The sequence below is a fragment of the Mustela nigripes genome, chromosome 7 (assembly GCF_022355385.1).
Source record: "Mustela nigripes isolate SB6536 chromosome 7, MUSNIG.SB6536, whole genome shotgun sequence".
In the NCBI taxonomy this organism is placed as follows: Eukaryota; Metazoa; Chordata; class Mammalia; order Carnivora; family Mustelidae; genus Mustela; species Mustela nigripes.
Window position 1 is genome coordinate 77,195,187 of NC_081563.1, and position 23,000 is coordinate 77,218,186.

Below are 23,000 nucleotides of genomic sequence, written 5' to 3' on the forward strand. Positions count from 1 at the left end.
TGTGGTCATGCTGTCTCTTTGATCTTTCCTTTCCACTCAAAGAATCCCCCTTAAGATTTCTTGCAGGACTGGTTTGGTGATCATGAATTCTGTGTTTTTGTTTGTCTAGAAAACACTTGATCTCTCCTTTCATTCTGAATGATAGCCTTGCTGGGTAGAGTATTCTTGGCTGCAAGTTTTTCCCATTCAGCACTTTGAATACATCATGTCACTCCTTCCTGGCTTGGAAGGATTCTGCTGAAAAACCCACTGATAGCCTTATTGGGTTTCCTTTGTATGTAGCAGTCTTTTGTCTTGCTGCTTTTAATGTTTTTTTCTTTACCACTATATTTTGTCATTTTAATTATAAAATGTCTTGATATGGATCTGCTTTTGTTGATTTTCATTGGGGTTCTCTGTGCATCCTGGATCTGGATATCTGTTGCCTTCTCCAGATTAGGGAAGTTTTTGGCTATTATTTCTACAAATAAATTCTCTGCCCCCTTTTTTCCTCTTGTTTTCTGAGACTCCTATAATATGAATGTTACTATGTTTGATGGAGTCACTAAGTTCCCTAAGTCTGTTCTTTTTTTTGCGTATTCTTTTTTCTCTCATTTACTCTTCTTGATTACATTACTCTGTCTTCTAGGTCATTAATTGATTCCTCTGCTTATTCCAGCCTGTTTTTCATTCATTCCATCAAGTATGTTTCTCACTTCATTTATTGAGCCCTTTATCTTTGTTATTCCTTACCTCTGTGTTAATGGTTTCATTTAATGTCTTCCACTCTTTTCTCAAGACTATTCTTAATGATCATTGCTTTAAATTCTCCATAAGGCATGTTACTTTTATCTTTTTTCACTTAGATCTCTGGCTGTGGGCTTGTCCTCTTCTTTCATTTGGGACAGATTCCTGTCTTCTTATTTTGTCTAGTCTCTGCATCTATCTCTGTGTGTTAGGAAAGTCAGGTATGTCTCCTGTTTTTGAGAGTAATGGCTTTATGTAGTGCTCTACAGTCTATTTTCCCTGTTCCCCAGGGTCTGGGGCTTCTAGGAGTGTCTCCTATGGAACATCATGTCTTTAATTTATACTGTATCCTTTGTCTCTTCATTCCCTGACCCTTCCCAACCTGTAGTACTTGTTAAGCCTTGTTATAATGTTCTGAGTCATCAACACATGGAATCAAATACTACATTATATACCAGATTGTACTTAAAGAAAATTTTATAGATCAGCACCTTTCGTAAACTGGATAATTCTGATTAATATGCATAGACAGTGTCAATCACAAAGGACAAAATCTTTAGGCCAAACTGAGTGGATTATAAAGCATTTTTGTATGTAACATCTCTGCCCAGTAGGCACGTGACTAAAAGGCTTTTTTAAACTCAATCTGAGCAAGAGAAATGTAAAATCCTTAATATATTTGCCTCCTATCCTATCATCAGTTTTTCCTGGTATTTTTTTTTTTTTTCGCAAAAGAAGTGATGATATTTTAATTGGTCATGATACCTAATTTAAGCAAATTGGGAATTGTTCTGTACTAACGTCAGTTTACTTGGAGGTGTTTATATACCTGGGCCAATTTTCTTTCAGCATGTGTGTCTTAAACCTTCTTTCAGTCAAATAAATGACTGTGATTTGCTGGTAGAATGCTAAAGCTGAAACTCTTTCAGGTATCTAAGAAATATCTGCATATCAACTAGCCAACTTAAAATTATTCTCAGGTGTTGTCCATTAATATACCTAGATGGTACTACAGGTTTTTCTCAGTAGGAAATGTAACTTAAGATATCCTTGAGATGGTTAATACTTCTTTCCACATGAGCTGGACAAACTAAGCAGTCCATAGCCATGGACAGTTTTGTTATGGTGAACTTTAACCTTGATCCCAATACTTTAAAAAATGCACCTGAAGAGTTTATTGGAACCCACTTGATCTAAAAGTATGACCACTTACCACATGGGGCACATGGACCCTTTTTTTTTTTTTTAAGTTTCACCAAAGAACAGAAAAGCTTGTGCCTCTGTGGACTGAGTCACCGTGTATACTCTTTCTGAAACCTGGTTATAAGATGAGTAGTGGCGGTGCTTCTCTCCCACTAAGGTCTCTGTTTACTCCATTTATGCTGCCAGACTTCCCAGCTTTGAAGTGTCACATGCTGCTTTCTAGTTCTATGACTTGCACTTAAATAAACATTATCCTTGAACATAATCCTTAACCTGAGGACAGTAAATTAGGAACTCTCTTTAAGAGACATTATGAATATATATCCTTATTGCTTTTCAGGAAGCTAGAGTCTTTGCATTAATTGCAAGACACATGCACTCGGAACGTAAGATCTTTGGCTATGGTTTCTACAGGTTAGATGGTGTACTTTTTACACACACAGCCCCCACCTACCCTTTTTGAATAGTGCCCACCGGGGACATTGCTGTGCCAAGACCTCTGATTTTCTAAGGAATTTGTTCTTTCTACAATTACTCAGGAAAAGAAAGGCAATTTTCTTTTAACGTTCTGACTCTCAGCACCATTTCTTACACTCCGTCAGCCTGCTTACCAGAGTTCTTTAAAAGGTGTAAGAGGGATGTTAGTGGCAGGCTTGAAACTGGACCCTGCTGCTCTGAGAGAATAAATTTTGATTCCTTTCCTTTTTTCCTTAAAGTTAAGAATCCTAATCATAATAGCTGTGAGTCTCTCAAAGTGGATATGCCAGGAAAGGTTTTGTTCTGCACAATGGTTAGCCTGGGAGCTAAAGTTAGAAACAAATTGTAAATGCTTTAGTGCTGCTGAGCCAGTTTGTAGCCCTGGAATAATAACTGTCATCACTATGGCTGTCTGGGCCGCATGGGGAGGGCTGGGGGTAAATGAGGAAAAACAGATGAGAGAGATTTTATGTTCTAGGAGAACAGAGATCTGGAGATGTGGCTAGCTTCTGGAATTGGGATTTGATTTGCTCTTTTTCTTAACTGTAGCTAAAATAATCCTTTTTATTAAAAGAGGTTTCATGTAAATCCAGAGTCATGAAAAATCATTTTCCTATAATTTGTCCATTTTTATTGGTCATCAGTGTACAGTTCTGTTCACTTGTTATTTGAAATATATTTGTTTGTACTAAAATATTTAAATGAGGTATTATGTATAATGGATGAAACTAAACTTGATGTCCTTCTCATCTTGTTTGTAACAAACTCAGAAATTAAATTAATGATACTTAATGTCTAGATAAAGAATAAAAATAACTCTTATTTCCTTAGCTCCCTCCTTGGGCCTGTGGATTCATAATGGATACAAATTCAGACCCAAAGAACTGCCCCTTCCAGCTTTGCTCTCCAATACGTCCCCCAAAATATTACACATACAAGTTTGCAGAGGGCAAACTGTTTGAGGAAACTGGGCATGAAGACCCAATCACAAAGACCAGTCGTGTTTTACGTCTGGAAGCCAAAAGCAAGGTACGTCTTCATAATCTCAACTCTGAGCCCCCATCTACTGCAGGCATGCTCTTTGTCAGGTGCTATGCAGTTGCTGCCGCTGGTATTGCATTAGCATGGTTTTGTAAAGTGGATCTCACGTCCCCAGTAAGATTCAAACGATTTTTAGAGGCTACCTGGAATTTTTTTTTTTTTTTACTTTAATATTGATATATTTATTTTAACATGGATTAGAAAATGTATAACTAGCACATCTCAAGCCCTTGAGTTCACAGGTTGTTTACATTTGAATCTTTAAAGTTGACTTAAATAGTAAAAGTTGGCAAAAATTGTGAAGGCAATAAGCAGTTGACTAGAGTGAGCTGGACTGATACAGTCCTGCCTTCATGGAGCTTAACTCGAGCAGGGAAGATGACCGATGTCAAAGGAGTAATTGCTAATGTACTGATGGCTGCAAAGAAAGCTGTACTGAGTACAGTGGAAACATGACACAGAGACCTTTCCTTCGGCTGGAGAGATCAGGCAAGGGTTCTCTGAGGAAGTGAGGACTCAAGTAGGACCTCTAAGATGATTAAGAATTAAGCTTGAGAGGTACCTGTGTGGCTCAGTGGGATAAGCAGCTGCCTTTGGCTCAGGTCTGGGATCAAGCCCTATATCGGGCTCTGTGCTCAGCAGGGAGCCTGCTTCTCCCTTTTCCTCTGCCCTTCCTCTAGCTTGTGCTCTCTCTTTTGCCCACTCTCTCCCTATCAAATAAATAAAATCTTTTTAAAAAAAGGCTAAAAGACGGGAAGGAGGAATCCATTTTATGTAGAGGCCCTATATTGAGGGAAAAAAGGTGCATTCAAGAAGTGTAAAGGGCGGGGCGCCTAACTGGCTCAGTCCGAAGAGCACGAGACTCTTGATCCTTGGGGTCATGAGTTTGAGCCCCACGTTAGGTGTCAAGCTTACTTAAATGAATAAGATTTAAAGAAAGAAATATAAAGAAGGGCAATACAGCCAAAGTACAGTGTAAAAGAGGGAAGACCAAGAGGAGAGCAAATAGTGGAAAAGAAAGTTTGTGCAATGAGGAGTAAATTAATAAACTGTGGAATAAATTAATAAACTATAAAAATAAAATTAATAAATTAATAAAAATAATAAAATAAATTAATAAATTAAAAACCATGTATTTAAAGACTTTTCAGACCTTAGCATATCAAACATTAGATAATTTCATATGTGCTGGCAATGAGTTGTAACAAAGCTTTTTGTCCTTATGAATTTTTTAACTCATTGATTTTCTTTTAATAGCTTTATTTAAATATGTATTTTTCAATAATACAAAAGCAATACACTTCTTAGAAGAAATGCAAAAATGCAGAACATTTAAAGTTCTGATAACTACTATTCAGTCCCATTTGCTGTACCTCTTAGATATAATTGTTTACCATTTAATGTATTACCTTCGAGATTTCTGTGTTTGGTTTTTGTCAACAAAATATATATTTAGGCTTTCTTCTGCTTTAGAAATGTGGGATTATACCAATCTATCAAAATGTTGTAGTTATCATGCCCCTAATGGAAAGAACAGTGAGCCTAGTTCTTAGGGAACTCAGGGATGCTTTATGAATTAAGGAAGAAGGGAGACAGGTGCCCAGTGGAACCTACTATGTTTTTGTTTTTGTTTTTTTGGGATTTATTAATTTAGAGAGAGTACATGCGGGGAGGGGCAGAGGGAGAGAGAGAATCTCGGGCAAACTCCCAGCTAGCAGGGAGCCCACCACAGGCCTCAGTCTTACAACCCTGAGATCATGACCCAAGCCAAAATCAAAAGTCAGATGCTTAACTGACTGAGCCACCCAGGTGCCCTGCTGCTATAACCCTCCACAGGCATTTTCACACTGCTGATGAACTCGGATCCAGCCCGTCACAGGATTTGGTACCATTTTCACCGCTTTCTTTTCATAAGTTTTTAAACAGCAAGTTTTTCTCTGATTGTTTGATTTAAGTTGGGGAGATGAAAAGACAAAGATAATTTATAGAAATTAATCTACCTCATTTTATAAGAATGAATCTGAGAAGTGAAACTCCAGTTACACTTTCAGAACAAGTTGAGTGTGATAGGAATGATGAAAGATAGCCTCCTTATTTGATAATACTCCTGTGCCCCAAAGTTAAGGTTTTCACAATGAAAATGAAAACAGTAGGGAGAGTGGCTTGGTTATATTATTTCCCTTTTATTATTATTTTATGTAAACTAGCACTATTTCACTAGTTTATATAAGTAGACAGAACCAGCTTCTCTGCCCTTTTGAAAGGAAGATCAGAAATAGTTCAGATTATGTAAATTTTGTCCTGAGATGCCTAGTTTCAGTCAGTTTGCGATTAATGAATGTGACCTACACTGGAGAATAGTTAACCTGCTCTAAAGTAATTTAGATGTTAAAATTTATAAAACTTTCTTAAACCACTATTAAACATTTTAAAAAATAAAGGTAGGCCTTTGAAGAGGATGAGTATAGATGTCAGTAGGGATCCGTAAGAAATTCTGGTTCTACAGAAAAGACCTTGAATAGCCAAAGGGATATGGAAAAAGAAAGCCAAAGTTGGTGGCATCACAATTCCAGACTTCAAGCTCTATTACAAAGCTGTCATCATCAAGACAGCATGGTACTGGCACAAAAACAGACACATAGATCAATGGAACAGAATAGAGAGCCCAGAAATAGACCCTCAACTCTATGGTCAACTAATCTTCGACAAAGCAGGAAAGAATGTTCAATGGAAAAAAGACGCCTCTTCAATAAATGGTGTTGGGAAAATTGGACAGCCACATGCAGAAAAATGAAATTGGACCATTTCCTTACACCACACACAAAAATAGACTCAAAATGGATGAAGGACCTCAATGTGAGAAAGGAATCCATCAAAATCCTTGAGGAAAACACAGGCAGCAACCTCTTCGACCTCAGCCGCAGCAACATCTTTCTAGGAACATCGCCAAAGGCATGGGAAGCAAGGGCAAAAATGAACTATTGGGATTTCATCAAGATCAAAAGCTTTTGCACAGCAAAGGAAACAGTTAACAAAATCAAAGGACAACTGACAGAATGAGAGAAGATATTTGCAAACAACATATCAGATAAAGGACTAGTGTCCAAAATCTATAAAGAACTTAGCAAACTCAACACCCAAAGAACAAATAACCCAATCAAGAAATGGGCAGAGGACATGAACAGACATTTCTGCAAAGAAGACATCCAGATGGCCAACAGACACATGAAAAAGTGCTCCATATCACTCAGCATCAGATAAATACAAATCAAAACCACAATGAGATATCACCTCACACCAATCAGAATGGCTAAAATCAACAAGTCAGGAAATGACAGATGCTGGCGAGGATGCGGAGAAAGGTGAACCCTCCTCCACTGTTGGTGGGAATGCAAGCTGGTGCAACCACTCTGGAAAACAGCATGGAGGTTCCTCAAAATGTTGAAAATAGAACTGCCCTATGACCCAGCAATTGCACTACTGGGTGTTTACCCTAAAGATACAAACGTAGTGACCCGAAGGGGCACGTGCACCCGAATGTTTATAGCAGCAATGTCTACAATAGCCAAACTATGGAAAGAACCTAGATGTCCATCAACAGATGAATGGATCAAGAAGATGTGGTATATATACACAATGGAATATTATGCAGCCATCAAAAGAAATGAAATCTTGCCATTTGCGACAACATGGATGGAACTAGAGCGTATCATGCTTAGTGAAATAAGTCAAGCGGAGAAAGACAACTATCATATGATCTCCCTGATATGAGGAAGTGGTGAGGCAACATGGGGGCTTAAGTGGGTAGGAGAAGAATCAATGAAACAAGATGGGATCGGGAGGGAGACAAACCATAAGTGACTGACTCTTAATCTCACAAAACAAACTGAGGGTTGCTAGGGGGAGGGGGGGAGAGAAAAGGGGGGTGGGGTTATGGACATTGGGGAGGGTATGTGCTTTGGTGAGTGCTGTGAAGTGTGTAAACCTGGCGATTCACAGACCTGTACCCCTGGGGATAAAAATATATGTTTTTGAAAAATAAAAAAATAAATTAAAAAAAAAGAAATTCTGGTTCTAATGGTTGAGGACTGCCTATAAAAGACCTAAAATTGAGCTGTTAAAACTTTAATCAGCATATTTATAAATATTCAAAGATAAAAAATGTCAGTATCTTGTCATAGGTGTAGGAAAAATGTGCTGGATATCTATCCTTGACAGGTATATTTTGACTAATTTTGAAAGAAAAAAATTACAGTAATAATAGGTAGTAAAGAACTCCTTAAAATCCCTTTACTGTCTTGAAAAAGCGGCATTTAATAAACTGTTTTCAACAGTCTTACTCCTTTTTTCTAGTTCACATTACAGGTCAGCAATAGAGCTGAAAATGGGGATAAACCATGATTTTCATTAAAGACCATAACTCTGTTGTTGTTGTTGTTGTTGTTGTTGTTATTTATTATTACTTTATTAACTAATTTTTGTACCCAACATGGGACTCAAACTCCAAGCCTGAGATCAGGAGTCACATGTTCCACCTCTTCAATGTTCACATGTTCAACTAGGTACCTCTCTGTTGCACTGAATGAAGTTTGTGTTCAACATCAATAAGCAATGCATAAAATTAGGGATAAACAGTTTCAAAAGACTTTTTCTTACATGTATAGTAACTCTTCATTCCAGGATGGAAAATCAGTGCCCATGACCATTTTCCACAAAACTGATTCTGAGGATTTGCAGAAGAAACCTCTCCTAGTACATGTATATGGAGCTTATGGAATGGATTTAAAAATGAATTTCAGACCTGAAAGGCGGGTATTGGTGGACGATGGATGGATATTAGCATATTGCCATGTTCGGTGAGTCAACAACATTTTACCTGGCATGTGAGTGCTTAGAACATTGTGCCAGAGGTCCAGCGCAACCGTGTATCAGGGAACAAAGTTTATTTTCTCATTTGTGTTATTGAATCTATGTATTCCTAAACATATGCTGGTAGAAGTGGATTTAATAGACTAGTTGATAAAGCAAAGGGATAGATTTTTAGGATATTGCACCAGATTTGTAGAATTGATGTACCAGTCTGTGTCCTTATCTTAGTAATGTTATTTCCATTCTCTTGAGTTTAGGTTTTTCTTTTCTTTTTTTTTAAGATTTTATTTATTTATTTGACAGAGATCACAAGTAGGCACAGAGGCAGGCAGAGAGAGAGGGAAGCAGGTTGCCTGTTGAGCAGAGAGCCTGACATGGGGCTCGACCCCCAGGACCCTGAGATCATGACCCAAGCCAAAGGCAGAGGCCCAGGTACCCCGGCTTTTCTAAAATAGTGTCTCAAACTAGATCCTTTTTCCACTCGAACTTCCATTTTACTTTAGGTATTTTTCAAGACACAAATATTGTTTTCTGTTTCTGCTTAAAATCCTTCTCTACTTTCCCATCTCCAGAATAAAATCCAAACTCCTCATTTCACATCCTTGTGATCTGGCTTACCTCTGTAGTGATAGTTACCGTTAACCCAGACACGGCCTACACTGCAGACATACACATCCTACATATCCAGCTTTGTTACATCCTTTCGGATGATAAACTCTTTCCCCTCTGTGCCTTTGCATCCGCTGTGTCTTGATGTTTTCCCTTTCTTTGCACTTCTGGGAACTCCTATTCCTCCAAGCCTCGGCTTAGGTATCATCTCCTTTAAGTATACATCCCTGACCATCCACCCGGATGTTCTTTCTGCCACCTCTAGGATAACCGTAAATACAATTGTGTGAAAGCAGCAACCACATTGCTTGGCAGCTATTTTTTTCCCCCCAAAATTATGATCTCCAGGGCAGATTTTTGCTTTTTTTATATTTTTAAGGCTGGCATTTTAGCAGAATGCCTGATAAATCGTAGGGAGCACCCAAAACTGATTTGTTGTGGAGCATCTGGCTGGCTTAGTTGGAGCATGCAGTCTTGATATTGGGGTCATAAATTGAAGCTCTGCATTGGGTATAGAGCTTACTTTAAGTGAATGGAAAAAAAAAATGATAATGACTTTTAATTTTTTTAAAAAACCTATCTTAATTTTTTTAAAAACATATTTGGTAAATCCATTTTTGACTGTCTATACCAGGGATTGGCAAACCTTTTTGCTAGAAAACTAGTAAACATTTAAGGCTTTGTAGACCACATGTGCTCTCTATTGTATTTCTCCCAACCTTTAAAAATGTAAATTCCATTTTTAGCTCTGAAGCCATTTCGAAACAAAACAAAAACAAAAACAATAAAACAGACCTCTAAGTAAATACTGCCTAGCAGCTACAGTTTGCTGACCCTGACCTATATCAATATTTTCCCCCACTAAAAGATTTTTTTGCCCTTTAATTTCAGAGGTGGTGGTGAGTTAGGCCTCCAGTGGCACGCTGATGGCCGTCTAACTAAAAAACTCAATGGCCTTGCTGACTTAGAGGCTTGCATTAAGACGCTTCATGGCCAAGGCTTTTCTCAGCCAAGTCTAACAACCCTGACTGCTTTCAGTGCTGGAGGGGTGCTTGTGGGAGCATTGTGTAATTCTAATCCAGAGCTGCTGAGAGCTGTGACTTTGGAGGTGAGTATACTCTGTTCTCTTCTATGTACAGAGTGGGGAGGCATGAAGCCATTGGCGACTTTACGAAAAATATTTGTTACAATTTTACCATAGCACAGGAGTTAATAACAAAGCTTTTAAGTTCTAAACACAGAATTATAGCTCTGAGAGAACTTCTAAATTTACTTTAACTACTTTGTCCTTCTTCCCTGATGGTGTTCTTTATTAATTTTTGAGAATTCCACTGAAGGATATTAATGGCTTTTCTCATTAGTTCTCATTTTTTAAAAACATTTTAGAATTGGTGGAAAAGAGTCAGCACTTATGACTCACTAGTTCCAGGGAGTCAAGCAGAGCGCACTGTGACTGGAGTCCACGAAATCCTTTGATGATCATTGCCCATCAACATTTCGGTCCTAGTTGTAGCGGCTTTCCTTTTTTAGATACTCCATTCTTAAAGATCTTTATAAGGGATAGTTTTTCTGTACGGTAATTGAAACAGCTTGCTTTGATCTTAAAAAGTGACCCTTGAACAACATGGAGGCTAGGGACACCGACACCACCCCTGACCCCACCCCCACACACAGTCAAAACCCCATGTTTAACTTTGGACTCCCCGAAAACTCAGCAGCCTTCTATTGACCAGAAGCCTTATCAATAACATAAACAGTGAATTTTCACACATATTTTATATGTTGTATATATTATATACTGTGTTCTTAAAATAAGCTAGCAAAAAGAAAATATTAAGATAATCATGAGGAAAATAAATTTGTTTATACAGTATGTATATCTATTGAAAAAAATCCAGGTGTAAGTGGACTTTCGAATTTCAAACCTGTGTCCTTCAGGGGTCAACTGTATAGTCTTTCCCTGGTGTCCAAAATTATGTAATTACGTTATAGCCACTCATTTCACCTTCATCATTCTCCTGGTCAGATACGCTAAAAAATAATGACTGGGAGGGAGAGAGTAAGTTATTTTCAGGTTTCTTTTATTTTAAGGATGAGGGATATACACTGTAGGCTTCTATTAAGTAAATAAGTGTTAAGTAATCCTGATCTATAAATCTATTTTTTTAAGTAGAAATACTAAGTATAGAAGGAAGAAAACCTATATACAAGATAATAGAGTTACAATATAAAAAAAAAAAAACAACTAATCTGTGGCCTTTAGAAATTAGAAAGGAAATAATCAGAAATGTATGTATAAGAATATTTACTCCACATTGCTTATAATAGTGAGGAAGTGGAATCAACCTAGATATCCAACAATAGAGGATGCATAGTGTTAATTAGAAGCACCAAATACTAGATGAATTTAGGCAGAAAAGGGGCTTCTTAAAAAATACTGAGTAAGGGCAAGTATAAAACCAGCCTTATAGAGGTTACACAGCCAGAAACTGGTTCCAAAATATACCATAAAACTGGCCCAGGGAAGCTATCACTGCCATCCCTGCTGGGCACAAGTCACCTCATACTGCCACAGCTGCTTCTAAAAACTCAATATAGATGTGGCACTTTTACCAGAAGAAATTCTTCATGGCCCCTATTTTGAGCCACAAACTTCCCATCTAAAGTTTGGAGCACATTATGTCTGATTGGGTAGACCCAAGTCCTGTGGCTATCCGGGTGCTGGGAAAACTGAGAAATTGAGCCCCTCCCTAGTGAGAGGCAAGCTCCGCCTCATTAAGGTTAGGAATAGTTTAAATTCAGAAAAATAGTCCAGATGCTAGGCAGCCAGAAAGAATTGCATTTGCCCACTAGGTTAATGTTAATGCAAGAGAAAGGTGGAAAGCATGTTAACAGAAGACTACAAGGTAAGTGAAAAAAGCAGCTGCCATTTTATTAATGTTTTAACACTGGTTATAAATAAATATCCCAGATTTTCTTCAATTAACATTTATTGCCTTTTTTTAAATATAAAATGTCCTGCTGTTTTACTCATGTTGAAGTTTTTCATTTTTAATTGTGAGAAAATAAGAAAATTTAACATCTTAACTATTTTTAACCATATAGTTCAGTAGTTCAGTAGTGTTAAATATGTTCACATTGTTGTGAACTCTCCAGAACTCTCTTCATCTTGCAAAACTAAAATTCTGCACTCCCTTTCCCTACCCCTCAGAACCACCATTCTACTTTCTGTCTCTATAAATTAAACTATCTATATCTCCTATAATGGAATCATTATTTGTCTTTCCGTAACTGGTTTATTTCACTTAATGTTCCGCAAGGTCCATGCATTATCATAGCATATGTCAGAATTTCCTTCCTTCCTAAGGCTGAATAATATCCCTTGTATGTACTTCGCCTATTCTTTCATCTGTCAGTGGACGCCAGTTTGCTAACACCCTTTGGCTGTTGTTCATAATTCTGCTGTGAACATGGGTATACTCTTCAAGATCCTGCTTTTAATTCTTTGGGATATAGACCTAGGAATAGAATTGTGGGGTTATATGGTAATTCTAAGTTTAGTATTTTGAGAAACTAGCATACCATCTGCACCATTTTACATTCCCACCAACAGTGTGTGCACTGTTCCAATTTCTCCACATCCTTGCCAACACTTACTTTTTTTTTTTAATGGTACCCATCCTAATGGCTATAAGGTGGTAGCATTTGTTACTTTTATATAAAATATATGTATAAATGTATCAAACTAAAAATTGTGAAATTAGAAAAGAAATTCTTCATATACACACATGTTTTTATATGTGTATATATATAAACATGATACATAAAGTTAGCACTTTCAGAGTCTGAAAACCACAAAGGCCTGTTATATATCACGGGCCCTAGGTAAGGACTGAGTAGTTAGTCCACCCCCTGGAAATCCACATGGCTTCCTGACCTTTGTTCTCTCATGTCTGCATGTATATTCATAAAGGTTGTTAAAATGAGTTTCAGAAAAATATATTTTAAGTTTCCTAACAAAGTTTAAATTTCTTTGGCTTTTTTTTTTTTTTAAGGCACCTTTCTTGGATGTTCTCAACACCATGATGGACACCACACTTCCTCTGACATTAGAAGAATTAGAAGAATGGGGGAATCCTTCATCTGATGAAAAACACAAGAACTACATAAAACGTTACTGTCCCTATCAAAATATTAAACCACAGGTAGTGAAAGACAGTTCTGATACACTATCTATCCTAAAATGATAGAAAAGATAATCAAAAAGATACTTGCCCATGCCAAGGCAGGAATTTACTAGGGCTTTAGGTTGTTTCTGCTTATAAAATCCAAATACCAGTGAGCTCCCATCTCTGCTCATAGTCCCATGTTTGTTTCAATTTAATAGCTCAGGAGAACAGCTAAGTTAGGGTCATGGCCTCGCTAGCCAAGGAAAAGCTATTCCAGGTAGCAGGTAGTCTAGTATTATAATACCATAGATCTCTCTCTCAAATGAGAAGAACATAATCTAGCACCTATATCAAAAAATTGGAGGTAGTTCTTTTTCATAATCTATAAGGTAGAAAGGGACCATAGAGAATAATGTAAAATTTGCATTTCTTATCTTTCAGCATTATCCTTCCATTCACATCACAGCTTATGAAAACGATGAGCGTGTACCTCTGAAAGGAGTTGTAAACTATACCGAGAAACTCAAGGAAGCCATCACGGAGCATGCTAAGGATGCTGGTGAAGGTAGGAGACCACCTGTAGGCAGGGAACCTAGCTAAATGGACTACTGCCATCCACATACTACTCAGTAATACACTTTATGCTCTAGACTAAATATATATATAGCCTATATAATTATACCTGCCTTGTCTCTTTTTGAAAGGAAATACTAAAATAAGGCAAGGCACAAAGAAAAATTTAAACATCCAGTATAACTTAGAGGTGACTGTCATAAAACACTCATTCATTTAATAATAATTGACCTGTTATTTTTGGTAACTTCTGAAAAAGAAATTCTAAAGCTTTTGCTTTGGAGCCTCGGTGCCCAAACTAGCTGATTTTCTCTAGGTCTTTCTATTTCATTAGATAAGAGCTCTTACCTTTCTTCCTTAGCAAGACCTTTTGGACTCAGGAGGGAGGGGCCCACACACAAGTCTCAAGTCAACTGGTTTTCACCTTCATGCCTCATACTTACCCAATACAACTGTTTCCGGATCACAAAACGGATTCCACAGGGCCAGTCTGGCTTCCTCTTGCATCACAACTTTCTCAATGTGACCCTACGAGTATCTTCCATCCAGTGTCCTCAGCTACTGGTCGTCCTCCTCTGTTTCCTCTGTTTTAGAAATCTGTCTTCTGGTTGCCCCTTCCCATCTCTTTCTTGGCGATGATAATTTATGCCTTTTTCCTTCACTATGATTTTAATAGCATATGTGGGAGAAGAGGGGGAGAAATGAGTCTCAAAGAACCTAATTGTTTCATATGTTAATTCTTTCAGGCTATCAGGCCCCCAATGTTGTGTTAGATATTCAGCCTGGAGGCAATCATGTGATTGAGGACTCTCACAAAAAGGTATGTTATCAAGCTCTTCTCGGTTGCCAGGTCCCCAGGTAGAGCTGTGCTGTAGTCCGCACTTCAGTGGCTGCAGGGGGTCTTATGACCGCTGCTTCCTAGCAGTCTGGTCTGTGGCTGAGGCCCAAGGTGGGAAGAGGAACCCTGACAGTCCAGAGAAAGGGTTCCCTCGTAACACTTGTGAGCTCTGTTAAGGTAATGGGAGCACCTTCTGCCTCTGTCCCAAATAATAAAGATACCCTTGCCACAAACTGTTGACTTAAGTGTTAGGTGAAGATGGATAGAGATTTAGCACTGGAATTCTACCACAAAGGCCCTCTAATTTTTTAAATGTGTTTCTTTTAGATCACAGCCCAAATTAAATTCCTGTACGAGGAACTTGGACTTGACAGCACCAGTGTTTTTGAGAATCTTAAGAAGTATCTAAAATTCTGAAATGCTGCATTCCAGGGGAATTGGAAACACACTGAAATATTTCATAGTCTTATTTCCAATTGGGTAAGCAAAAGTGAGATTATTTTTAAGTTAGTAAGTAATTTTTTTAAAATTTGCTTCTGCATCCAAATTTTGTCTGGTGTACATCTCACTTGCTTATACTGTTCTCTCCATTGGTGCACATGTCCCTTCCCCTAAGAAAGTAGTTTTCAAACCACACTTCTCAGAAGGACATGGACTTGGGGGTGAAGGAAGGATTGGTGACAGCACAACTCTTCCCCACCCCTTCAGAACAGCTTTGTTTTTGTCTGTTCTAACATTTTCTTTCTAACATTTTCTTTGAAAAGTTTACAAATCAAGGTCCTGCCTCTTTGCTAGTAAACGTATTTAGACACTTCCGCAGTAAGTCATCCTCCAATTTCTATGCCTGTATTTTATGAAAAACGATAACCTTTTTCACATTAGAATTCACCAGATCTATCTAATATTCTGGAGTCCTAAGGTGTTCTGATCATCTCTTATATTGATGCTATCTCAGTAAAGTTACAAGTTCTACAAGCGATGATTTTATTATTTTTAAAAAACATTTGGGAACCTTTTCTAAAGCCATTACATTCAAGTTGTATTCACCCAGCAGTGTGCTATGCATGAAGTTACTGCACATGCTTGTAATAGAACAGGATATGCCAGTGTCTTCATCTCTTTCATAAAGGTGCCTAACACAAGTTGTGCAGTATGTTTAATACACTGGAGTAGCATGCCCGGTTGGAAACAAAACATCTGTCTCTGAAAGCTGTTTGATGATGAAGGAGATTTTTCGTGTTGTATTCAAGGATGAGGCCTTCTCCTTTGTCCAGTAAAATGCCATACGTATCAACTTCACTGCCCTCGTAGGTCGAATTGGTACTTAACCTTATCCTCACTCTCGTGGGAATATTAGAAATCATTTCCTTTAGATTGACTGTTGTTGATTCTCCAAAATTCAGAACCACGAGAAAGACTCTGTCGATGCCATCCAGCTCTCTTGTGTACACAACAGAGTGGCTGTCATTCCTCAAATAGCAAAACCAGCCCCTGCTGAGGAGCAGCTCATTGGCATGAAGCCGACTTAAGTCTTGATATAACTTCAGTGCTGATCTGGATTTAGTCTTTTGGACCTATTTAAAAAGAAAAAAATAATTTTTAACATAAATGTTTGATTCTAAGAGTTGTTTAGGTTTTTTAATGTATTTCTAGTATCAACCAGAACTTATTTCCCAAAAAAATTTGCCTCAGTTTTGCCCCTTAAAATGACTACCAAATTTTAAGTAATGATAGGTAATAAGAATAGTTTAATTACTGACAGATTGCAAATGCAGGGAGTCATTGTTTGCTCAGTGCCCTGCTACATCTTGGCCAGAGATGATGAGGGACCAAATCTGACTCCACTTTAGGAATTCCAAAGCGAATGTCCATGTCTAAGACATCTGGTGTTTAACGTGCCTAAATACAGCCCCTTTATGCTACACTGTAACTGGCAGAAAAGCAGGTACTGTGGCCACGGACTCTGAGGGCCTGTCTGTTCACTTTTGTAGAAATGTGGGTTGGTTGCTTTAACTTTAGCAGACCTGTGTTCCTTGCATAGCTGATGGTAAGCCAAAAGTCGCAAAAAGGTGCAAAGCAAAATGCTGCCTAAAGGGAAAATTAAAAATCATACTTCTTAATGTCTGTCCATTAAGGAAGATTAGGCTTTATTTCACAGCTATATAAAACATAAACAATTTAATGTTGTGTTTTCCTTTAACATTTCAGGCATCTTCTGTTATGTTAAAATGTCATCTTAATAATAACAGGATAATATTATATTGGATGGATATACCATACTTAACCATCTCTCTCATTTCAACATTTAGCTTTCTAATGTTTTCTCATATTTTTAGTGCCTCCCCCATATCTGGGTTATTTATTTAGGATAGAAAAATAATTACTGTGTCAAAGAATATGAACACTTGATACATAATGCCAAATTAGTCTTCATAAGAGCTATTGCCAAATCAGTGGTAGTGTTCATTTCCTTGGACTCTGTTAACTGCGGTGGTGGTGGCTGTTGTTGCTGTTATCATTGTTGTTTGGGGGCAGGTGCCTAATATGTGGTCTTCAGTGAACATCTGCTGAATGAAAAAAATGTTTATTCTCTGTTATCAGGTACAAAGGTATTTATGGTATATGTATATGACTTGTCAAACTACTATTAACATTTTCTATAGCCTTAGATAATGCATGGAAAAGCATAGTTCAGTGCCACTCACGAAGAAGTGCCCAGTAAGTGTTAACTATTGTTTGTGTCTACTTCCTAAAAGTATGTTGACATGTCTCTGTAATTGTGGATTTGTCAGTTTCTCTTGGCATTTCTTGTAGTACTTGTTTTATAAATTTTGGAGCTATTGTTAGATGCATAGATTCATGACTTGTAGTGGAATGTTCTTTTATCAATTTTTGAAAATTGCAGTTGTGTCATAATGCTTTTCATATTGAATTCTATTTTGTCTGCTATTAAATATTTCCACACCTGCTTTTTGTAACTTTATTTTTCTAATAGGAATGCATGCAATATAAAATCTGTTTATGAGGAATATATAAAATAAGGTTTTTCTTAACACTGTCCCCTAGCTTTTCACTTCCTTTCTCAGAAATAGACATTATTACTGTTTATGTATCATAGTACATTTTATGCCTCTGCAAACGTATGTAGGTATACTTTTTCATTGTACAAATAGTGGGATGATACCATGATGGACACTATTTCTTATTTAATACATGTTAATATATGTTAGAGATGGTCTCATATCAGTGCATTCTTTTTAAAAGCTATATACTAGTCCATTATATAAATTACATAAATTAACTATAATTGATTCAACTGACTTTTTCCAGAGTCATCATTTTCCACATACACAGGTATTCCCAGAATGAAATTACTAGTGCAAAGGTTATATGCATTTTTTTTGTTTGCTTGATAGCTATAGCCACCATAGCTATTTTAATTTTTTAATTGTTTTAGCTATGTCTTTTATGTCAGATTTTGTCTCAGCACCCCCCTTTTTTAAATTAGATTTTATTTATTTGACAGCGAGCACGAGAGGGGACACAGGCAAGGGGAGTGGGAGAGGGAGAAGCGGGCTTCCTGTTGAGCAAGGAGCCCAATGTGGGGCTCCATCCCAGAACCCTGGGATCATGATCTGAGCCAAAGACACTTAATGACTGAGCCACCTAGGCACCCCATGTCTCAGCCTTTTTTTTATTTTTCATTTATAATTGCACTATTGTTTTCATCCTTTTTAGCATCAAGTTGATCTGATATATATAATACTTTTCCTTCTAATGTTCTTTGAAAATTGCCTGGGCAGCTCAGTCGGTTAAGTGGCTGCCTTTGGCTCAGGTTATAATCCCACGGTCCTGAGACCAAGCCTCCATCAGGCTCCTTGCTCATTGGGGAGCCTGCTTCTCCCCTGCCTGCCACTCCCACTGCTTATGCTTGCTTTCTCCCTCTCTGTCCGTGTCAAATAAAGACAGATAAAGAGAGAAGGAAAACTCCACCCTTAAAATCGTAATAACCACTTTAAAATATACTTAACATTTGGAACTGCCTGAAGTGCTACAGAAGTGTTCTATATTTGCTCTAATGTAGCCACTAGAAGTGGTGCTAGTGTGTCACGGGAAGTGAATTTTACGTTCTATTTAATAGTCTTAGTGGTGAATGGTCACTAAGCTCAAACCTAGAGTGAGTTACTCTGTTTCCATGCCCTGAAAAGACTGCCTGCTTGCTTATAGTTCTCTCTCTTTCTCCTGCCATCTTCCATACAGAAGTCAATCTCGTAAAATTTTTGTTCCAGAATACCTTCTTTTACATTCTGTATCAAAAAATATCCTTAAGTTCTTTTCCTTACTGTATTTTCTACATCGTGTCTTTTTTTTATTTTTAAGTAATCTCTACACCCAGTGTGGGGCTCGAACTTAAAACCTTTAAATCAAGAGTCTCGTGTCTTTTAGATTCATTTTTTGTTTAGAGTTTATTATTCTTTCAGAAAGTAGCTATATATGGAAAAAATTGGGGTCCTTGCTTTTCTAGGTCTATATTCTTGAATGCCTATTGGAATGGATTTAGGATTATAGGTTTAGAATCAAGTTTCTGATCACAGCTTTAAAGATTAAAGTTCTAAGGTGTTCTAGGATCCACTAGACAAGCCAGTGCAACTCTCAGTCCTTTGCTTGGGCAATCTGTTTTGGCTTCTGCCTTTATTCTTACCATTCTAGAAAAGATAAATATCTGAGTTTTCTTTATTTCTTGGATTGTATGTTTCCTTCTGGTTTCTCTTCTAGAAGTATCAACATTTTTCTCTTTACACTATTATTTGCCTTTTTACAGTGCATTCTGGGGGGAGTCTCTGGGTCAGTCTTCCAGCACACTAATTAGGGTTTCTTTTTCAGTGTTTCACAATGTTCTACATTTCTAAGATACCTAATCTTTTTTTTTTTTTTTTTTTTTTTTTGGGGTCAGGGGCGGCTGGGTGGCTCAGTGGGTTAAGCCTCTGCCTTCAACTCAGGTCATGATCTTAGAGTCCTGGGATCGAGCTCCACACTGGGCTCTCTGCTCAGCAGGGAGCCTGCTTCCTTCTTTCTCTGCCTGCCTCTCTGCCTACTTGTGATCTCTATCAAATAAATAAATAAAATCTTTAAAAAAAAAAAAAAAGTTGGTTTTGTTTTGTTTTGTTTTGTTTTTGTCAGAGAGAAGCAGGCTTCCCACTGAGCAAGGAGCCCATTGCAGGACTAGATCCCATGAACCTGGATCATGACCCAAGCCACAGGCAGACACTCAACCAACTGAGCCACCCCTAAGCAAAGAATCAAGAATCTACTTTCTACAGTGTTAAGAGTGGTGTCTCTCATCTCAGTTTTTCTCAACTCTTGGTGATCATTTCCTTTTGCATTCTGATACTCCTTGTCTTCAGTTGCCTACCTCTAGTAATTATGGGAAGCTTAATTTTACTTTCTTTTAGAAATTACTTAAACTCTTTCCTATCTCTAGGGCTTTTATGGATGTATTTTAAATAGCCTTGCCTGACTTTTGGTAACAGCATCCCTCCAAATATTACTCATAATCATTTGAAAGGCTTGGTGAATGTTAGAGGAAAAAACTTTTAATTTGCATTTTGCACATCTTCTGGTATATATTTTACACATAACAAAAATCAAGAGGGACGCCTGGGTGGCTCAGTTGGTTAAGCAGCTGCCTTCGGCTCAGGTCATGATCCCAGCATCCTGGGATCCAGTCCCATATCGGGCTCCTTGCTCGGCAGGGAGCCTGCTTCTCCCTCTGTCTCTGCCTGCCATTCTGTCTGCCTGTGCTTGCTCGCTCTCCCTCTCTCTCTCTCTGACAAATAAAAAAATAAAATCTTTAAAAAAAAAAAAAAAAAAAAAAAAAAAATCAAGAGATGTATTAAAGCCAAAGCACAAATGTTAAAATGCATATTTTTGTTTTCAAGGACCTATGAATATATAAAACAAAAACTAATACTATCCCAAAAGTCTCTGTGGAGAGCAGGGAGTTGTAGGCATAGGAGGGTTTGCATGAAGCTTGAAACAGAATAACCCAGGAACACTACAGTGACTGTGGCAGGCACTGAAAAATGTACAGAATTGTCGAATCACTACATTGTACACCTGAAACTAATATAATATTGTGTGTCAGCTATACTTTGGTAATTTAAAATTACCAAATAGTAAATTGGGATAAGGGGAAATTTTTGCCTCTCATGGAATGCCAGTAATTTCTCTTCTCCTGAGTTTTCCAGTGACCCGTTTTCACTGGTACATGATTCCACCTGGAGCCATTTCATTATTGTTCTGGTCTAAGGAAATGTATTGAGCAAACAAATTTTCTAAACAGGAATGCACAGATTCCAGCAATTTCAGGAGAATTTGGCAAACTTGATCACCTGAGAACAGAAAATAGTATAGGCAAAAGAGCAAAAGCCAAAGGGTGTGCTTTTCCAGAACAGCTACTGTTGGGAATTACTCATGTCTTGGTTTCTCCAGGTAAAGAGTCTTGATGGATCTCCTCCTCTCCTTCCTTTTGAGGTCAGGAAAGGAAGACAGATAGCTTGTTGAAAGACCTCCATAAAATTTCCTTAAGAGCCAACAGATCTTAGGGGACACCTGAGTGGCTCAGTAGGTTAAGCATCTGCCTTCAGCTCAGGTCATGATCCCAGGCTTCTAGGATCAAGCCCTGTGTTAGGCTCCCTGCTCAGTGGGGGGTCTGCTTTCCCACCCCACCCCACCCCAGTTCATGCTCTCTCACTCTGAAATAAATAAAATCTTTAAGAGCCTTGAGCTCCTTTTATTTTTTTTAAGTAATTCCAGTGAATAATTATATATATATATATATATATATATATATATATTCAATCCAATGGTTCACTTCTGTACCAGTTTGTATTTTCACAAAAACATGACTTAACTATAAGAGAAGTCTATGTGATTGACTTAAAGATACATCAGTTAAGGTTTTAGGTACCCTCATGGTGAGTATATGTTGGCAGCGCAGAAACTCATATCCTGTTTCTGGAATCAGTATAACATTTTCATTGATACTTACATCAACATTCACAGTATGGTAATCTGAATTGGTGGGTAACCAGGTGTGACTGGCTTCAGAAAAACCAGCATTTGGGCTATTGTCCCACTGCATTGGTGACTTTGAGAGGAGGGTATTCTGTGTCAAAAGAAAACAGTACTTTAGTTAGTAAAAGAAATGTCATTTGGGCATGATCTACTTCATAATTATTTAATTTCCTGTATTTCTTTTTAATAGTTGTATTCGTGAGCATACATAATGAAAAGACTTAAATATTCAGTACGTAAGCCAGCTTCACACTTTTAACTGGAAAATAGTGACATCTTGAGTTTCAATAAACTATAGTAACTGGACTTCGGTACATGCTTGGAGTCTTTTACTGCTTTTCCCTAAGAATGAGCAATGTAGGATTTTAAGATGTATCACTGCCAGTTCATTCCATGCTGCAGTGATGGTGAGTTCAGGTGTGCAGCACGTACGAGTAAGCCTAGTGCCGTCCTCTTTACCCAGCCTGGTGATCGCACATGAAAGCACACACCCAAAGTTAGGAAAATTGGATCTTCTACACTGAGAGCTAACCATACAGATTATTACAGGTTCATCCAACAACACAATTTTGAAACCCATAGCCTCAAACAAAAAATAATAAAAACCAGTCAAGTCTGAAGCTGTGCATTTACATTTGTCCAGATGAAAGGAAGAATCTCCTGTGCTGTGTTCAGATGAAGTCTGGTACTACAGACAAGCACTATAATTAATGTTCCAAACTCAAAACACGGGTACTCAAATTCTAGTGTGCCTCACAAGAATCAGCTGGAAAACATCTTTAAAATGTAGATTCCTGGGCTCTACAATTCAGTTGTGTGGCTTAGGAAACACAAGCAAGTGAGCTGTGTGATAGTAAGAAAGGAAAGCAGAAATCTAATTTTCAGCAGTAGAATAGGAATAGTAGATTCTCTAGTTTCACATAGTTAGATAATGTTAACTTACAACATCATAGCTTTCGTTGAGATTTGTGACTAAAATATTTCTCATTCCTATTTCTTCCCCATAGTAAGTTATGGGAGTTCCAGGGAGTGTGAAAATAAGCATGTTCATGATGTTGACATATTCTTCCCCAAAACGAGAAGTCAGCCGGGCGTTGTCCGGTCCACCAATCTGAAAGGCAGATACTTCAAGAACACAGCTCAGTATACAGTTTTCTGGAATATTTATTCTACAAAAAGTTCATTAGACAATAAAACCAAGTTTGCTGTGGGTACACATTGGTATCAGCAGACTTGGATTTGTGTCCCAACACTGATACTTACTGTTCAACTGACCAATTTACTGTCTTGGCCATTATGATTAACAAGATAGTGGTAACAAGTTATTTCACAGAGTTATTGCAAATACAAAATTTAGGAGGGTGCATGTTAGTATTTTCACACATTTGTATAAGAGAATATGGACAAGGAAGGAAACG

General features: G+C 37.7%; 2 protein-coding genes across 2 annotated transcripts in view; one reads left to right on the plus strand and one right to left on the minus strand.

Moving 5' to 3' along the window:
* Positions 1-15,373, plus strand: part of PREPL (prolyl endopeptidase like) — a 16,825-nt gene extending 1,452 nt beyond the window's left edge. The window contains exons 2-9 of the mRNA XM_059407652.1: positions 2,270-2,353; positions 3,238-3,435; positions 8,128-8,303; positions 9,817-10,033; positions 12,981-13,130; positions 13,536-13,659; positions 14,414-14,487; positions 14,833-15,373. Coding sequence (XP_059263635.1) covers positions 2,270-2,353; positions 3,238-3,435; positions 8,128-8,303; positions 9,817-10,033; positions 12,981-13,130; positions 13,536-13,659; positions 14,414-14,487; positions 14,833-14,922 — 1,113 coding nt within the window. The 3' untranslated portion in view covers positions 14,923-15,373. The remainder of the gene's footprint in view (positions 1-2,269; positions 2,354-3,237; positions 3,436-8,127; positions 8,304-9,816; positions 10,034-12,980; positions 13,131-13,535; positions 13,660-14,413; positions 14,488-14,832) is intronic.
* A 92-nt stretch (positions 15,374-15,465) lies between these two features.
* LOC132022383 (neutral and basic amino acid transport protein rBAT-like) lies at positions 15,466-22,877 on the minus strand. The gene is made up of 4 exons (XM_059407653.1): positions 22,846-22,877; positions 22,526-22,751; positions 21,557-21,673; positions 15,466-16,079 (listed from the first exon to the last, which is right to left on the minus strand). The coding sequence occupies exons 1-4, from the start codon at positions 22,875-22,877 to the stop codon at positions 15,639-15,641; spliced, it is 816 nt and encodes a 271-aa protein (XP_059263636.1). The 3' UTR covers positions 15,466-15,638.
* Between the last annotated feature and the right edge of the window lie 123 nt (positions 22,878-23,000).

Coding starts and splice junctions, on each gene's coding strand:
- LOC132022383 (XM_059407653.1), bottom strand. CDS start 22,877: ATGGCCAAGACAGTAAATTGGTCAGTTGAACA. Junction 21,674..22,525: donor TCAACGAAAGCTATGATGTT/GTAAGTTAACAT, acceptor CTTTTGACACAG/AATACCCTCCTCTCAAAGTC. Junction 16,080..21,556: donor ACCATACTGTGAATGTTGAT/GTAAGTATCAAT, acceptor CTTTTTAAATAG/GTCCAAAAGACTAAATCCAG.